Raw genomic sequence first — 17,970 nt, forward strand, 5'->3', positions numbered from 1 at the left:
CAGTCCAGCCATCAAACAAGAGAAACCAAGGATGACTGAATACTCGCTCCCCCATCCCTCGCTGCACCACCAGAATCCCATCCAAACACCTCCATCCCCCACACAGCGCCGCGCAGTGGCACCTAGTCTGATGAGGTCGACTCCCTGTGCGTGTTTATAGATAGATCCCAGGAGCCGAGCAAGGCCTACAGTGTATCCAGCAGTTAGGGGAGCCGGGAAGGTGCCCAAGCTGCACACCCTTAGGAACCCAACTGCCACCACCTCCCCCATCTGACGCTCACATCTACCCCATGCACAACTCCCACCCCCAACCACCAGAGTCATAGACGCTCCCTACCTGACCATGAAGTAGCTGCAGATCTCACGTGTGTGAAGAAAGAGAACCAGAGAAAACAGAAAGAGGAGAACAGCTGAGGAAGAGTAAGAGGATAACAAAGGAACAACAGTTATGTCGCAACAGAACAGGTCACACTCTTGTGCAGGGGTCCATGTGTCCGGCAGTCGTTCATCTCCAACCAGATGTTGGGGCTACACCACCAAGACCGATGTTGCAAGTCACTGGCACCATCCCCAGTGTGGCAGTGCCAAGACCCCGGGCATCAACGATCAGGGATCTTCGTCGGCCTCAATACCCATGGGTTTCCTGGCCCAGCAACTGGTTGATCAGGGCGATTTGTTCCTGTTGAAGTTCTTCCTCTGAGGGATTCGCCTGAATGCTACCCCTATGGCCCCATCTCCTGCCTGTGCACGACTGCCTCCTGGTCGCAGGTACTCTGGTCACTTCCTCCGCATCTTCCGGCACCACTAGAGAGTCGCCAAATATGGTCTTCGCCTCCTGCACAGACCGCACCCCATGCGTCCCGTTGTTCCATACGACGGGTAGGCGGAAGGGGTGCCCCCAACGATTCTGGATTCCCTGCTCATGGAGGAGAGAGGTGACGGGCGGCAGCTCCCTGCGCCTCAGCAGGGTAAGAGGCGAAAGATCCTGGAAGACTCCCATTTGGAGGCCTTCGAAGTCCACCGTCGAATGATCCCTCGTGGCGGCCGTGATAAGTTCCTTCTGACGGAAGGAATGCAGGGAGGTCAGGATGTCCTGGGGTTGGCCGGGACTGGAGACCGACCGCCCCGCCCGATGTGTGCAGTCCAGCATGACTTCCATGTCGCACAACTCCAGGACCATGTGTTTAAAGAGACGGAGGGCCCACTCTTCCAGTTTGCCTCCATCCGCCAGGAGTGGAACGTCCTTAATGCGAATATTAGAGTGCCTCGAGCGACTTTCTAGGTCTTCCTGCTTGAGGAACAGTTCATCGTTTCACGGAGATCAATGAGTTCCCTAGCCTGAAGTGTAAGCTCATCCTTTCGCCTGTTTCCGTTGCATTCCAGGGTGTCTATTCTGTCCCCAATTTCACCTAGCTCCGCCCATAGATGCTGGACATCAGAGGCCATTTCCTGACGGAGGCTGGCAAAGTCCTCTTGAAGGGAACTGAAGAGCTGTTCCATAAATTCCTTTGTGATGGGGTCCGCCGCCTGACCGGCCTCCGGGTCACGATCTGGAACATTAGGCTTTTTCCCGCCCGTTTTCTGGAGCAGATCTTTAATGGAGGGATCCCTATTCATAGTGTCTCTCCGGGCTCAAGGGGTGGCCAAAGCATCTGCCGGTCCATCCCGAACTGTGTAACACCAGGAGCAGGGGAAGGGCCTCCGCCAGCCACCACTCACGCAAATGTCGGTCCAAATTGCTTGGGAGCCGGTAAGCCTCAGTAACGTAGGTGTCGACTGCCTCTATTGCCCAACCCCTACTCATCCAGTCACACTACTGGCTTAGGGCACCTCCAACGATAGCCTTAGAATGTGCTCACCAATGTGTGGACGCTAGTTCCTCTCTACGCCCAACTGGGGTCCTCAACCCCAAAGCGACGGAGGGTGGCCAAATCGCAAAGTTCCAAGGTGCTCCCATGCAGATCCCCGTGGAGTCGGGTCTGTGGTCTGTGATGCGCTGGACCTCCGCCTCCCGCCAAGTATTCCAGCCACGTGGAGGATTCGGCTCCGGTCCACCCCTCTCTCACCTCTCATCTCAGGCCTGTGAGGCTACGGGCGAAGCAGGCCGTGTATTCACCCAATATAGGCCTCCTTAAGGAGCGTACTTCCACCCTGTGCCCGCTGCAAGCACCGCCGCCGACCACAACAGTCCGGGTCAAGATCCATAAAGCCCCCCGTCGCTATTGGCCCAGGCGGGGTTTCAGCAGGGACCGCGACGGCGCCACCTGGCCTCCGCTCTAGGCCACATGCAAAATGGCCACCTTTTGGTCTCCAACCTCAGGCCCAGGGCAGGCTCTCACACCATAAATATGGGGCGGCAGATTTTCCGGGCCTCTGTTCTCACCCCTCTGCCCTCCACAGCCTGCAGGACATCCGAGCTGCCTTGGGCAGTGAGGTGACATGTCCGCCTTAGCCGGGGCCGTCTCTACTGGCGGCGAGACCTCGATGCGCTCCTTTCTGTGACAGTACATGCCACGGGTGCTGCAGCCAATCGCCGCAAAGGACAGGGTCCGCTCACTGGCCCACCGCACCCCTGATGTGTTGCTCAGCCCAGGGTCCCAGACGGTCCCGACCAAGGACACGAGGTCGCCTGTAGATGCTTTAAATCGGCCTCGGCAAGCTGAGCTCCACAGAAACGGTGCTACTCTGCCGCCATCTTGGCCACGCCCCCACTTTCCCTTTTAGAAGCCAATGGCAGGGCTCTGGGGCTGAGTGTAAGAGGGTAGAGTGAAGCTTCATTTGAATGTTAACTTTTCACAGATGAAATTCGGAACACTGAGCTCAGTCTGTCTCCCTGAGAAGTGTGTTTGGATATGTGCTTCCCTGTTTGCATATGTGTGCCCTTTAAGACTTTATTGGCGTCGCTAAATGTCCTGACCCCCTGTCCCCATGTCCCATCATCACCAGTGACAACCACGGGCAGCAAAACAAGCAACGGAAAAGCCTATAGGTTTTAATATGCGAAATCTATTGGTTTGTCAATGTTTTTTTTACAGACTACATAGCAGTATGTGCTGATTGTGTAAATGGAAGTGTATGTGTTTTAAGATCACTTTTTAGCGTGTTGTGTGTGTGAGTGCATGTCATTGTGTTTTGAGTGTGTCAGTGTGAGTCTGTAGAATCTGTATCAGATTGTGCACATGGCAGAGTGTGTGTGTAAGGGAGAGAGACTTCTGGCAGTCTGACTTTGATAGTGTGTGTTTGGAAGTGCGTGCCTGTGGGTGCAAGTGTGTGAGCATTTGTGCCTGATTCTGAGTAACAGTGTTTGAATCTTTCGGTGAATGCCTGAGTGGATGTGGGGGGCAAGCGTAGGGCTGCATACAAATGCTGTTCACATCCTAGAACAATGGGCTGAATTTAACAATGTAGTCATTTGATAGGCAGACTATTACCACAGTTTTCCATTCCAATATTACCTCCGAATTCAGCAAGGAAAGGAAATGTGAGAGAGAAGTGTCCCAGTGGGATATATGCCCATAACTAACCCTGGGCGTAGTTCGCATAGTAGGGCTACGCATAGCTACGTGAAGTGCACTTCGCACTACGCAGCTACGCATAGCACTACGCGACCTGCGTAATGCGGTAGGGAAATGCTGTTCGCAATGATTGCACAGTGCCGAATGCTTGTCCTCACTGTGCAATCATTGCAAATTGGCATCTTGCACAGTGCAAGCTGTCGTTTTCTGCCGCTCGAGTAGATTTGTACTCAAGCGGCAGTTTTCTCAACGCAGACTGGTAGTTTCTCATCGCGAGGGGTCGTGAGCATACACGACCACTCGCAATGAGAAACCGGACCTCCCCGCATTGAGAAACTCGCCGGGAGGTTTATTTTTCACGCTTGCAATCGGCAACTTGATGTTACTGATCGCAAATGAGGAAAAAGTCTCGCCGGGATGTCATTTTGCTCACTCGCGGCCACTAACTTGACGTTGAGGACAGCGAGCAAGCAAAAAATGTCCACTACGCTACGCGTTTTTGCACTGTGCTACGTGCAATTCGCTTAGCACGTAGTTGCGCAAACTAGGTGAGCGTAGCGTAGTTTTCCACCCAGGCCTACCCACAACAATGGCCACACACATTTCCAAGGGGGGAAAAAAGGCCACACTAGGCGAAAAAACATTGGTGTTCACCTCCTAGGATCCCCAATCATTAGAAACAGGTTTATTTTCAGCACAGAAGAAAAAAAGTCGAGGCTTCATTGTCTCCCTCTTCACAATGCAGACTTTCTGCTGCTCAGATGTGAAACCAGTCAAACATTTACTGTGGGACAGTGAGTGAACGGTGCAGCGTGAAAGAGAGTGCTATCAGGCAGTGAATTCCCTGTCTAGAAAAATGCGAAGGGCTCTGGTAACCTTCAACATGTAAACAACATGTAAATCATTTTTAAAAAACAGAGGGCTTCGGGGAGGCGAGCCAAGACGATGAAGAGGGTGGGAAATTCATCAAGGGGGCAGGGCGGAGGGGGGCGTGTCCAGGCGCCAACGAAGATGGCCGCCTAGTACCAGACCTCCGCCGGGACGACTGCTGTCCCCGCACAAATCCGCCCTAAATCCTGGCCGGAGCGCCCTCAGACAAGCGCACCGGCCCCCTGACCAGAACCGCAGCTGATCCGCTCTTGGAAAGGAGAGCGTACTCCCTGCAGGTGCGAAACGCCGCTGCGCTCGTCGTACGGCCGGACCCGGGAGAGCGGCCGGAGCTGCCCTAAAATTGAGGCCCCGGCTTGCGGCCTACGCCTCGGCGGCCGGAGTCGGGCCGAACTTCCAGAATTTCGGCGGGAGGCGGCTCCGAGCTGGGTGCCGCTGGGTCGAGCTAGGATCCCACATACTGCCAGTGAGGAGGGGCGGAGAGACCGGCGAAGGTGCCGAAAATACCCGGGCCTACAGCGCTGCTCGCTGCCGAGGGACGGAGGACCACACGCTGCACCCTCGAGCACATTCCGGAGGTGAGAGCTGGGCTACCGGAGGGGGCCACGCAGCACCGGACGCTGCGAGGGGGGGGCCCTCCAACATAACTCACGGCTGGGCTCCTACACACAGTGCCGGCCTCTGAGGGAGGACTATTAACCTACAGCAACTGCGGGCCGCTCCGGGGGTAACCGCGCGGGGCCTGGCCGGACTGCGGACCGTTAAGGACCCAGGGCCCCAGTGAAATCCTAGACTACCTGCGGGACACGGACTCCCGCCCGCTCCGAGGCCTACCTGGGCGGCACAAGCTCAATCGCCGCGTGGGAACGAGTGGGCCGGCCGTCCGCTGCTGGCTTGGGCTGTGGGGTCCACCGGAACAGAAGCCAGCTTCTTGCACGACCGGAGGCCTCCCTTGGCGGCCGCGTTGCACTCCTGCCGGGAACGGAGGTGACCACCGCCAACTGTTGGCCTGGGCTTCGGGGCTCGCAGGAGCGAGTGCCCAGATCTACAATGAGGCCCAAAACGGGATTCCCGACCCAAACAAACAAGCTAGATAAATACGCGGTGGCTACCGGCCCCACGCAGTCGGGTGCGAAGGGGGTAAGTACCACGGACGCAACTGAACCCTCACTGACGTCGATAATGGCCGCAATACAGACGCTCGGCACCACTCTCAAATCAAAAATGGACAAGGTTACGATTGAAGTCAATCTACTGCGTACTGACCTTGGCAAGACCACCGAAAGGTCCAAGACCAACGAAACTGACATTGCGACGCTCCAGGCCTCCTCGAAACAACTGGAAGGCCGGGTAAATGAACTCGTCCACCAGCACCGTCTAATGGCTCTGAGACTCGAGGACCAGGAAGAGAGAGCCCGGCGCAGTAACATACGCGTCGTAGGTGTGCCGGAAGATTCGGAGAAGCACAGTGCGGAGCTGTTCTTGGAAGACTTAATCCTGCACCACCTTCGGCCAAAGAGGCTCTCGAAGTTTTTCACCATCGAGAAGGCCCACCGAGCCCTGCTCCCCAAGCCCAAACCAGGTGCCCCGCCACGCACGCTCATTGCAAAAATCCTAAACTACCGAGACCGGGATGCCATCCTTCAAGCGGCCAGACAACAGGGAGACCTGCAGTATGAGGGGACCACCATCAGATTCTTCCCCGACTTCACCTTGCAGGTCCAGCAGGAACGCCGCTCGTTCATGGGTGTGAAGGCAGCACTCAGAGAGCGAGGCATCAAATACATGATGTTCTTCCCCGCGAAACTCAAGATAATATTTGGAGGCAAATCCCGCTTCTTCACCTCGCCGGAGGCAATCCAGGAATGGCTCGACGAGCAGGCACCGGAGGCACCGGCAACGCAGAATCGGGACGTCTGGAGAGAACCTGGCGCCCCTTCCCCTGGATCGGCGGCTGGGAAATCCGCAGGAGACAAACAGAGCCAAAGGTCATGGCGTTCCAGGTCCACCAGTCCTCGCTGGGACTCCCCACAGGACAACGCAGCGCGGTGAGACACCGAACAGCAAGAGCGCGCCAATTGGCCACAACTGCGCTTGCGTCCACAGCGGTAAGACTCCTTTCAGTGATTTGGGGTGCAGACACACTCACCCATGACTATTGTGATATTGGGCTGATCGCCACGTTTCCATAGACTTAAGGGACCTAAATGTTGGGGACACGGGAATGGCGGCTGGAGTTGGGACTGGCACACATGCCTACTACCAGAGTTCCTCGGGGGGGAAGTGGTTTACTCTCTCCGGGGTGGGGTTGGGGCGACAGGCGCTCTGCTAATTGGGGTTGTGAGTAGTTTGGAGCCTACAGAGCAGGGGGCAGGGTGGGGGGCTAGTTCAATGTGGGGGGGGGTTCTACGAGCCGGGATGGGGACTAAGACACTGGTCCACATACAATTGTTTTGTTTGCTTCACATACGGATGTTGGGAAGGCAAGTGGGGGGAGGGGGGAGGGGTGGGTATGTTTTACGGTCATGTGTAGTTTCTACTGTCAGACTCGACCCATACGCCGGAAGGCAGCTACAGTTTACCTCACACAGTCACGGTTATGGCTAGGCGATGGGAAAAAAACCTCAAGATCCTGAGCTGGAACGTAAACGGGCTAGGAGACAGACTCAAGCGCACCATAGTCTTACAGTTCATTAGAAGGCACCAACCGGACGTAGTACTGCTGCAGGAAACACACCTCCTGGGAAACACGTGTCAAGCCCTTAACAGGTTGGGGTACACCCTTGTAGTTCATGCGGGCTTCACATCAGGCTCCAGGGGGGTGGGGATCTTGATACGCCGATCACTTCCTATTCATATAACAAACACTGAGTGAGACCCACAGGGCCGCTTTGCAGTGGTGTCCGGCAGGTGGGAAGGGCACCACCTCAACCTGCTCTCAGTATACATCCCGCCAGGCCTCCAAACCCAAGCATACGCTGACCTGGGCAAAGTGCTGCTTTCTCTCCCTGATGGTCGCCTCGTGCTGGGAGGGGACTACAATGCTGTAGTGTCGGGCACTTTAGACAGGCATCCACCTAGAGACACACCACAAGGGCAGCAATGGCTATCCACCTTCCTAGAAGCCTTCGGGCTCACTGACGTTTGGCGGCTGCTACACCCGACGGGTAGACAATGTACCTTCTTCTCCGGTCCCCATGGCACATTCTCCAGACTTGATCACATCCTCACCCTACTACACCAAGACATGACGATACACGACGCAGCACACCTACCATGTGGCATATCTGACCATTCACCAGTTATCGCTCACTTCACGTTTGGGACTCGGCGAGAGGGCTGTATCGCGCCCATCAGCGCGTGGCACCTTAAATCAGAAGAAAATAGGAAGGCGCTCACTAAATCAATTACTCACTACTTCGACAGTAATGCAGGTTCAGTGGACTCCCCGGTCATCCTCTGGGAGGCCTTTAAAACAATAATCAGGGGGGAAGCACTGTCGACTATAGCCGGGAAACGGAGGGAGAAAGAGCGCCAGGTCACTACGGTGGAAGCAGACCTGGCAACCCTAGAAAAGGAGGCGAGTGCAACTAGAGCACCTGCTGCACACCATAGACTCAGGCTCAAAACGGCTGAATACAAGGAACTAGTCACGCAGGACGCTCAGAAGGCAGCCAGACACACAATGGCAGGATCTACGACCAGGGCGACAAGGCCGGGAAATTAATAGCGTGGCTTGATAAAAAGCAACAGGCCACCAGAGTAGTCCCCGAAATCCTGACGGCCGCGGGGACGATGGTAACAGAACCCCGGGAGATAGTGGCAGAATTTGCACGCCACTACCGGCAAGTATACAGCCGGGTATTGGACCGTCCGGAGGAGGACTCGATGGCCCTCCTGGCGGACATCCAGATGCCCTGCCTGTCAGAGACGGAACGGGAATCCCTTGAGAGCCCGCTCGCTCTCTCAGAACTGCAACGCGCAATTATAGACCTACACCCAGGCAAGGCCCTGGGGCCGAATGGCCTCCCAATAGAGCTCTACAAACTACAACCGGACGCCCTCAGCAAACACCTTAAGCCCATGTTTGACGAAAGTAGAGAGAATGGAATCCTGCCCAGAGAGCAGCGTTTGGCTACGATTGTGGCGATTCCTAAAGAGGGCAAACCTAGAGAACTATGTGCCTCATATAGGCCGATCTCGTTGATCAACGCGGAGCCAAAAATCCTGGCCAAAGCACTCGCAAATAGACTCCTGCCGGTCCTGTCTACCCTGGTCCACCCGGACCAGTCCGGGTTCATGCCCCGCCGAAACACGGCGCTTAACATTCGCCGCCTACATGGGGTACTCGGTCAGAGGCATAAGCTGCAAGAAGATGCGGTGGTGGTCTCCCTCGACGCCACCATGGCATTCGACACTTGAATGGCCATACATGATCGCAGTACTGCGCAAACTGGGATTCGGACCAAACTTCATATCCTGGGTGCGCCTCCTCTACGCTGAACCTCTGGCCCAGGTGGTCGTGAATGGTAGGGCGTCGGATGTCTTCACCCTTGAGAGGGGGACTCGGCAGGGCTGCCCTCTCTCTCCCCTCCTGTTTGCGCTCTCACTCGAGCCGCTTGCGGCCTGGATAAGGCAGGACGTATACCTCAAAGGTATAGCCTGGACGGAAGGGTGGGAGGACAAGATTTCCCTTTATGCCGACGATATCCTCTTGTACCTGTCCAGACCCCGTAGATCCATTTTGGCAGTGCTCGACATCCTCACCAGCTTCGGACGGAACTCAGGGTTCCGAATAAACTGGAGTAAATCACACCTCTACGTGTTACGCGGGGATCCCCCGAGACTCCCGGCCACCTGCCCCTTAACAGTGGCAACGGACGGCTTCACATACCTGGGAGTCTTTGTCTCCACTAACAAGACCCTGCTATACGAGCGCAACCTGCTCCCTCCCCTCAGACGGCTCCAGCGGGAGGCAAAATCCTGGCAAAACCTTCCACTGTCGTTACTGGGCCGAGCAGCCCTATTTAAAATGGTGGCGCTGCCTAGGTTCCTCTACCCGTTACAGAATTAACCAGACATAGTGGTTAACTCATACTTCATGGCGGTGGAAGCGGCGCAACGTGTACTCCTATGGGCGGGTATGCCCAGGATCGCGCTGCATAAACTCACACTGGGGTGGTATGACGGTGGGATTGCCCTTCCCGACATCCGCAAATACTATTGGGCAGCACACCTCTCAGCCATTAACCAAGGGACATACAGCAGTGGGGATGACCCCGGATATGGGATGGACAGGTGGCAACTCCCTGGAGGGAATTACGAGGCCGCACTCTACTCAAGGCCGGGGAGATACCAACTTACCGGACCGACCCAGCACTCAGTTCAAATTTGGCACATTGCTCAGAAAAAGTTGGGGTGGTCGTATGTCCTCACCATGTCCACACCTCTGTGGGCCTCTGAAAAGCTGGGCACTCTGGGACGCACCAAAGGGTTCCGCGGCTGGGACCTGATAGAGATTTCACAAATTAGAGACTTCTGGGGGCCGAAGGGTATCCACACGTTCGCGCACCTACGAGACACGTACGACATGGCACGCACTGAATACTTCCGATACCTGCAGGTACGACATTCCCTACTAGCGAATATCCCACCAGACACCACCTTACCCCAGGCCTCTCCACTGGAGGACAGACTACTTGATGGCCACCTCCCAGAACACTCCATCTCCCTCACATATAAAAAACTAATTAACAACCCCCCTGACACCTTACTTCCTCTGAAGGACAAATGGGTTACAGACGGGCTGGAGATAGACGAGGAGGAGTGGTCTCACGCACTAGCCTCGCCCAGGGAGGTAGCGATCTCGGCCCGCCTAAGGCTAGTCCAACTAAAAATCCTTCATAGAGTCTACATTTCCTGCACTAGGCTGGTGGCGATGGGTAAGGGTGGAGAAGGACTCTGCAGAAGGGGTTGTGGAGGGACAGGCACCTTCTTCCACATACTGTGGGAGTGTCCCAAAGTGCAAAGATATTGGAGGAGGGTGGTCCATTGTATGCACGAGGTTCTGGAGGTAGAACTCCGCCCTGAGGCCAAACGATGCCTCCTGAACATCTGGGAGCCCACGGACCTGTCGTCCAGGGGGAGGGTCTGGGTGACACTTGGGCAGATGGTGGCAAAGAGAAACATAGCAAGACTTTGGGGAGCCCCTAATCCACCGACATTGAGAGATTGGCAAAGCGACATGGACTGGTGCATGCTGCAAGGAAAGACTGTCTACGAGACAAGAGGCTGCCCCCGCAAATGGAGCGATATATGGTCCAGCTGGAACGAATTTAGAGGTAACCTATGCGAACCCCCCTGGCTCCACAGGATGGGCATGAAGACATAGACTAAGATCCTTGCCATGTGGGGATAACTGCTAGACGTGTTTTACAGACGCTGCGCCTATGGTGCTGTAACTGAGCCGGGACAGATGTAACTCACTGACCATAGTTTCTTTGTTTCTAGGATACGGGTGGGGGGGTGGATAGGTTTAGGGTTTGGGGCTGTTACAATGCACACCTTTGTTCTACTGCACGACATCCTGAAATACAATTCACATTCTACTGCGCAGGCTGATAACTGCTCCTCTCATATCTCCGTTTTCCGCCACCGGGCCTCAGGGATGCCGGTTTAAGGCTGTGTTTAACCAACTGATCACTCTCTGCTGATTGCATGGTAGCCGCCGGCCTCCGGGTTGTAGGCGTGCGAAGCAGTGTACTGCAGTCCAAAAATAATAAAAGCAGTTGAACCAAAAAAAAAAAAAAAAAAGGGGGCAGGGCGGGGGACAGGAGGGGTCGACAGCAATCGTGGTGAAGGAACGAGAAGTTCTCAAAAGTTTGAGGGTTTTGTAGGGGACTGCAGAATCATGAACTCTACTTTACTAACTTTATTTCATATCGTTTCAGGTGCATACATCGCAATTGATACAAACATATTGCAACGTCCATATATCCTAAAACAATCAGAGTTCAAATGCATACTAGGTAATAAAAGATCTTAACACAAATAAAGCGCAGTTCCTGTATTCCTGACAACGTTCACACTACATTTGTAATAATTCTCATAAACACTTGGGGCCATATGTATGAAAGTTACATTTTGCGATATTCAAATAGGGATTTTTAGAGAATCGCAATTTGAGAATCGCAAAATACTATGTATGTAGGATTTGCAAATAATTTTGCGAATCCTACATGTTCCTTAATTGCGAATCGCGAATTGCAATTCGCAATTAAGGAATACCTCCCCATCCATTCCTATGGGCCTAGAGGCCCATAGGAATGAATGGGAAGTCATTCTCAATTTGCGATTCTCAATTAGAGAATCGCAAATTGAGAATGCAATTTCAAGGGTGCCAGGGTGTCAAAAGGACGAGTTTACCAATTGGTGGGGCCCTATCTTATGACATTGGTAGGTAGGCAGACAGAATATTATCTGTTGCTAATGGATACTTCTACTTGCAGGTTCTTCATCTCTTGAATCTCTTCCAGGCACCAGACTGGATCTAGAAAAAGTGTGCCAGCAAGTGGTCCTAATGGCGTGGACTCAACTCCAGTACCTCTCCAAATGTTACATCAGGTAGCCATACATGGTTCAATCCAATGCTGATGTCAGTTCTCTTTTTGTCACACCTTTTGATGTCAATCCAATGTGCTCTCTTTGGAAGTTTACTTATTATTTAAAAATTTCCTAGTGTTGTTAACCTTTTTTTTTTTTACACGTATTTGTTGGTCCTTAGCTATGAAGTCGTGCCTGGGCTGACCTGGGACAGTAAGTAGGCCTTTGTTTAATGGCCCCTTTTTCAAGAGGATTACTATCTGGCAGGCTGATGAGACATACGTTCAGATCTCGCTCTGAATCCAGGTTGGAGGATGAACTGTAAGGACTTGTCCTTGGCATGGGGGTCTTCTTTCCATGGCACCTTTTGTCAGTGTATTTGATAGGTGTTCCTCCAATCCAATGTCACTTCGAACTCAGGCATGTTGTCTGGTCAGCAGGACTTTTCACAACTCCAACCTTGATGTCAACATCAGATTCAACTACTGCTTAGTTGGAACAAGGTTTGGCACTGGTGCCTAGTTCTGTTCTGGCATGAAGCCCCGATGATGCTAAACCCATTTTTGATTTTCACAGCACATGCCACTAATCCTACTGAAGTTGTCAGTCACTTATGCTTTGCTGGCTAGATACCCTCAATCTCTCATGTGTGTGCTTTCAGAACCCAAGGGACTTCTGGGCCCCTTGTCTTCCATGTGCTAGCGGTCCCTACCATGTTGACAGTTTGCTTCGGGCAGCTGACAAATTACTATCTTGACGTGCAGTTTTCAACCCCAGACTCCAGCCATTTTGCCTTCAACTTCATGACAGCATCATAGTTGGTGCAGATATTGGATCCTCTAACTTCCCTGCTTCTGCGACTACTTCTTCTTTTGCTGTGCCCAACAGAGACATCAGGTAGACCCGAGTGAGGCCTCTCTGCTTCCAGTGTTGTGTTAACTCAAGAGTCCCTAGCCTTTAGATTGTACCTCAGGATCATCTACTGGCTCCATCCTGGTGTGCCAATACATGATTGACACTAAGGTCCTGTACTCCGATTTGAGTTTGGAGCCTTAAGGGGTTTATGACAGTGGTTCAGACAGACCTGTACTCATTCCAAGGCCTTCCTTTTGAATATATTTCTGCCTTCCATGAGACTTTATGGAAGTTTTAGAGTTATTTATTCTAATGACTGAGGGTGAGCCAATCTGACTGATGGACATACTTCAGCCTGTTCATTACTCTTTGGAGACTCCAATTCCATGTAATGAGGTGCTTTGGATTCCATCTAACCTATCGGTAGCAGACCAACTCTATAGGCTGGTTCCTGATAGCCATGCCTTTTAGTTCACTAAACCAGTGTCTAACAAGTTTGGATAGTGAACCTGAATGAATTTAAAGATGAGCTGGGTTTTGCACTCTTCTCCTCAGTTTGCCTTGGCAGAAAGGGAATAGAGATGTGCTGATACAACGGGAAAGAACATCTTCTCCTCTGGGAGTTGATTCTTTATTCCTTTAATTCAACTTGTCTGATGGCTGGTGTCAACCGTGTCCTCTGGGAGATGGCACGGTTTGTGGTCCTTTTCTTTTCAGATCACATAAGCTTTCCTGAGGTCGTACATGATGGTTTTGGGGTGGGTAGTGTAGATGCAAGGAACCCCTAAATTCGAACACCTCAATAACTTTCCCATGGTTTCATAAATCGTAGACTGAGTTAATAATCAACTTCATGAGGCAATGTGTTTCCGACATAAGGCACTTCCCAACACATCCAAACTACAGTAAATTAAGTAAGGGTGCACTGAAAAAAAATGCCAAGGATTTATTGCAAAAAGCTACACTACAGAATCAGCATAAAGGCTATGGCATGAAGGCGCTTGGCAAAAAGAGCATTACAGAAGTGAGCAGCAGAAAGACTATAGCATTTCTAGAAGCATCAGAAAGTCTCCTGGCTCAGCCCCAAAATCAAGGGTTAATATAGGAAATGTGTTCATAGAACAGAATAGAAAGTGCATATTCATCATGATCTTACTAAATCTCATACCATGTAAAAATGTCATATTACATTATCAGCAAAGTGTAGCACACTCTTATCAAACATCATGAATATTGATACTGTCAACTCCATTCTAATGTAATCCAGAGGTGGTAGCACAAACTGGTTACATGAACAACAGCAGACTATTATGAATGAATAGGGGAGAGGGAGCTAGCAGAAGGTACAAGAAACATTAAATTATTGTGACCAAACTGGAAAAATGTTCATTGAAAACAGAAGGAACGTCATCATTGGAAATGAACTGCCCACTGCTTCTGCTCCACATGTGGGATTCCAACTGCTTCTACCAACTGTAACATATTTAGGGTGTTTTTCCAGGGCTTGGCATCCGATAACTGGTTTTGTTACTTATGCTTATTAAGATGTCTCCCACACTATGGCCACCTTCAATCAGCCGGTTTCAGTTGCACCAGCACTTCCTTCATTTTATTTTTAGCTCTATGAAAAACTTCTTTGGCCTTCCGATTTTCCTGAGGTTGAAACGCTATTGTTCTCTTCTGAGGTCTGATCTCTTCTTCTGTTGCTACCTTATAGCAAGGCTATTGGTGAATAACGGAGCAGTTACTGCCTTTTTGTTGATTAGATCTGGTTCTTTCCTGGGTAGTCTTTGTTTTGGTACAAGAGACTGTGCGCAAGCTGAGATTTTTCTTCTTCCTTCCTACTGCTGGCCTACTTTTTTGGGGAAATAGTCTTCTTGTTCTCCTATATGTCTTGCAGTTGTTATATAGAGACCTATTGTGGCACTTGTTTAGGCATCATCTGCTGATGACATTGTTCTTGACAGGGTATGTCTCTTCTTTCTGGGTGCCTTGCTTCTTCTGCCTTTGCATTTTGTCATGTTATGTTCACAACCTAGGAATATGTCTAGGTCTATGACTATGCCCTAGAATGCTGGTTACGGTTGTCCACAGTCATACCCTATTGTGTTTAGGCTTCTGTTATCTAATATGACGTGACCATCACATGGGGATGTCTTTTGCATTGTTCGGCCACTTATGTCTTCAGGTCTTTTCTCTGGTAGGTTAGTACTAAGCCTGGGATAGGTTCATCTATGTTGCGAGGCCTTTGGCTCATTCCCCCTCCACAAACACACTGCCATTGGGTAAAGCTTTGGTATTGATCCAGGAGAGAAAAACATCTACAACTAGAAGTAATCACCATAAAAAAATGTACTTACCTTCAGTAACAATGTTTTGGGTGGATACGCTACCTGCAGATTCGTCTCCGATCCGCTAGCCACATCTTTCTGATGCAGTGTAATAATAAACATGACTATTTCTTATGACCATGAGGAAGCCATTAGCCACGTTAGACAATTTCTTTCAACAAATCACTGCTTAAATGGTACTTCCACGAAACACTGAGGCATATGCGCTCAAAAATCCTTTTTCCGATTTACAATAATGAATGTGTTAATAGATGTAACTGGCTGTGCTGTTAAGAACAGGTGCAGGTGGGATGTACCTTCAGCCCTATATGTACTTCAGACCATTCCCTGTGAGGCATGCAACCTTGCGCCTCTGTCCTATCTGAAAACATCTTGAAGTAAATGCCATAGCACACTAAAAGTGCATTAAAAGAAAACATTTATTGTTGCTAATTTGTATTTAAATTATTATTTAATAATGAATATTCACACATAAAATCCTTATATTTATTTAATATGTTTAGCTTGATGAGTTGTTATGCTGTAACATTTTATTTAATTAGCTCTGGGTAATAACACATTTTAAATGATATTATATATAAATTACATATTAAAATATTTGTAATTATATATTTTAATAAAATAAAAAACGTATTGTGTTTCGGTCTGATTTTCCATTGGAAGATATCCACCCCAATGGCAGAGATTTCCATCAAAAGGTGGAGTCACTAGTAATAATTTTATACTTGCTAATTATATTGTCGGAATCTCCACCCCACTTGTAAGTACACTTTGGTGTACATCTCCTCTTGGAAATGGTAAATAGCAAAACAGTGGAGAGCTGTATCTAGGTGTAGGAGTAGATCTAAATAAACATGTTGATTTATCTTTGTGAATCAGCACCAGTAAGGTCTTTCAAGGTTATTTAAAAAACAGAAAAGCAACAAACGACAGAGCTGGTTCAAATGCACTGGAAATGTATCATCTGTGTATCAGTTAAGATTGTTAAGTATGAAGAACTACAATCCATGCACGCAACAAGCTGAGCGGAAACTCCTGAAAAATTCACTATTTCTCCTTGATCCTGCATTTGTAAAAGAATCAATTACAATATATATTTTAAGCCTCATTATTTGAATAAGCATTGACTAATGTAATGGGTCTGCCTATTAACTGGAAAGGCAAGCCAGACCTACTGGCTTAGTCATTGCCTGTTTTAATTAACATGTGCAAAGTTAACAGATGAAAAATTCAGATTTTATGTATCACCTCTTGACAGTCTCTTTTAAAAGTTATTTATTCAAAATATATAAACTGGAAATGAGGGACAGAACATCAATGGCACAAAAAACACAGTACCTTTTTATCTGCAATTTCATAAGCGCTTGAACCTGAAAAATATGAAATGAGTTAACATTTTGATATTCCATACAACAGAAAAAAATACCTAAAATTAATTACAATTTACCTTTTCGGGTCAAATAGAAGTTCACTTCAAGAATAATTATGGTTAGCGCTTCCCATCCGACAAATCCTCCCAAGACTTTAGCCTGCCATAAATTTGCCGTTGTGTCAATCAATTGCAGGCCTAAAAACAACTCTGCCACTAGAAGGAAAAATAAAATAAAAGTAAGCTTATTCTTGCAATTACTTTTCAAATCATTTCACCAACACTTGCCATCTTTTTTTAATCATTTCTAGGTCTGCAACGAGAGTGCAGATATTACCAGATGTTATGGTATTACCCTAAAAAAGGGCTTTAATAGGCACTACCAGGAAAGGGTATATGGCTCCACCCACATGTGCTTAGTTTTGAATATACATTTTGATTACGCAGATGTTGTGTGCTTCCACATAAAAGGGCCTTCCCCCACACAGCTGTGATCATTTTGTTAATTCATACAGCTGTCTGGGCCAGAAGCAGAATGAATGCCTGATCTTGAACATTGAGGGGCACACAGGACTTTGTAATGATATTAAAGTGCCTTAGATAACTAGAAACTTTATGGAGTTTTTTTTTCCTATGGCAGCATCATAGGTGGGAAGAGGGCAGTCATTAACTTTAGAATTTACAGTGGAATGTTCTGTTTAAGAGCCCAAAGTTGCAATAATCTACAAATATTCTCAGGTCTGGTTTGACACTGCAACAGTCGCCTGGCCTTTTGTGATCAATAAAAATAGCTTCCAGAGTCCTACTGAGAGAAGGGATTAGGCTCCCCCCATATGTTTGTTCCCCTGATTATAGGACTTGATTTGGCCATATCTGAGTGGTTCCACTAAAATGACTGCCTCTATTGCACGTCTTTTGGCTAGAGTCAAAGTTTACACTTGATGCAACAGGACAGAGTTGACTATGGTGGAAAGGCAATGAATATAACTATAGACCGGATCTGTTTAGAACGAAATGTTATGATAAAACAAGTAGGTCTGGCATTTTTATTGTGAAAATCATATATTAAAGTCGATGGGCATTTAAGTGTGGATTTTATTACTCTATATTAAGGCCTACAGATAGATATTTTGTCACATAAAATCTCACAGATTGCTACAGTTGGGAATGGATTTGGTGTTGGTCACCTAGTGTGACAAAGCTCTGATAAAGAATATTTGCTCTGTGAGAATCCTTGTTAGGCCTTCTTAGGAGAGATGTTATTTTGCCGGGATCAACAAGGCCCTGCTCTGCAAACTCCAGACTGTACAGAACACCGCAGCCAGACTTGTCCTCGGCATCCGTTGACATGAACACATCACCCAGTACTTGCAAGACCCCCCACTGGCTC

The 17,970-nt window shown here is 49.5% G+C and overlaps 1 protein-coding gene across 2 annotated transcripts in view; it reads right to left on the bottom strand.

Annotated features, from left to right (window-relative positions):
- LOC144776241 (putative ferric-chelate reductase 1) overlaps positions 1–17,970 on the bottom strand; it is a 605,038-nt gene that overhangs the window by 25,987 nt on the left and 561,081 nt on the right. For both annotated transcript variants that reach the window (XM_078659261.1, XM_078659260.1), the window contains exons 14-15: positions 16,659–16,796; positions 16,550–16,581 (exon numbers count right to left, since the gene is read on the bottom strand). In XM_078659261.1, coding sequence (XP_078515387.1) covers positions 16,550–16,581; positions 16,659–16,796 — 170 coding nt within the window. The remainder of the gene's footprint in view (positions 1–16,549; positions 16,582–16,658; positions 16,797–17,970) is intronic.

Source organism: Lissotriton helveticus, chromosome 1_1, assembly GCF_964261635.1.
Source record: "Lissotriton helveticus chromosome 1_1, aLisHel1.1, whole genome shotgun sequence".
NCBI classification, from domain to species: Eukaryota; Metazoa; Chordata; class Amphibia; order Caudata; family Salamandridae; genus Lissotriton; species Lissotriton helveticus.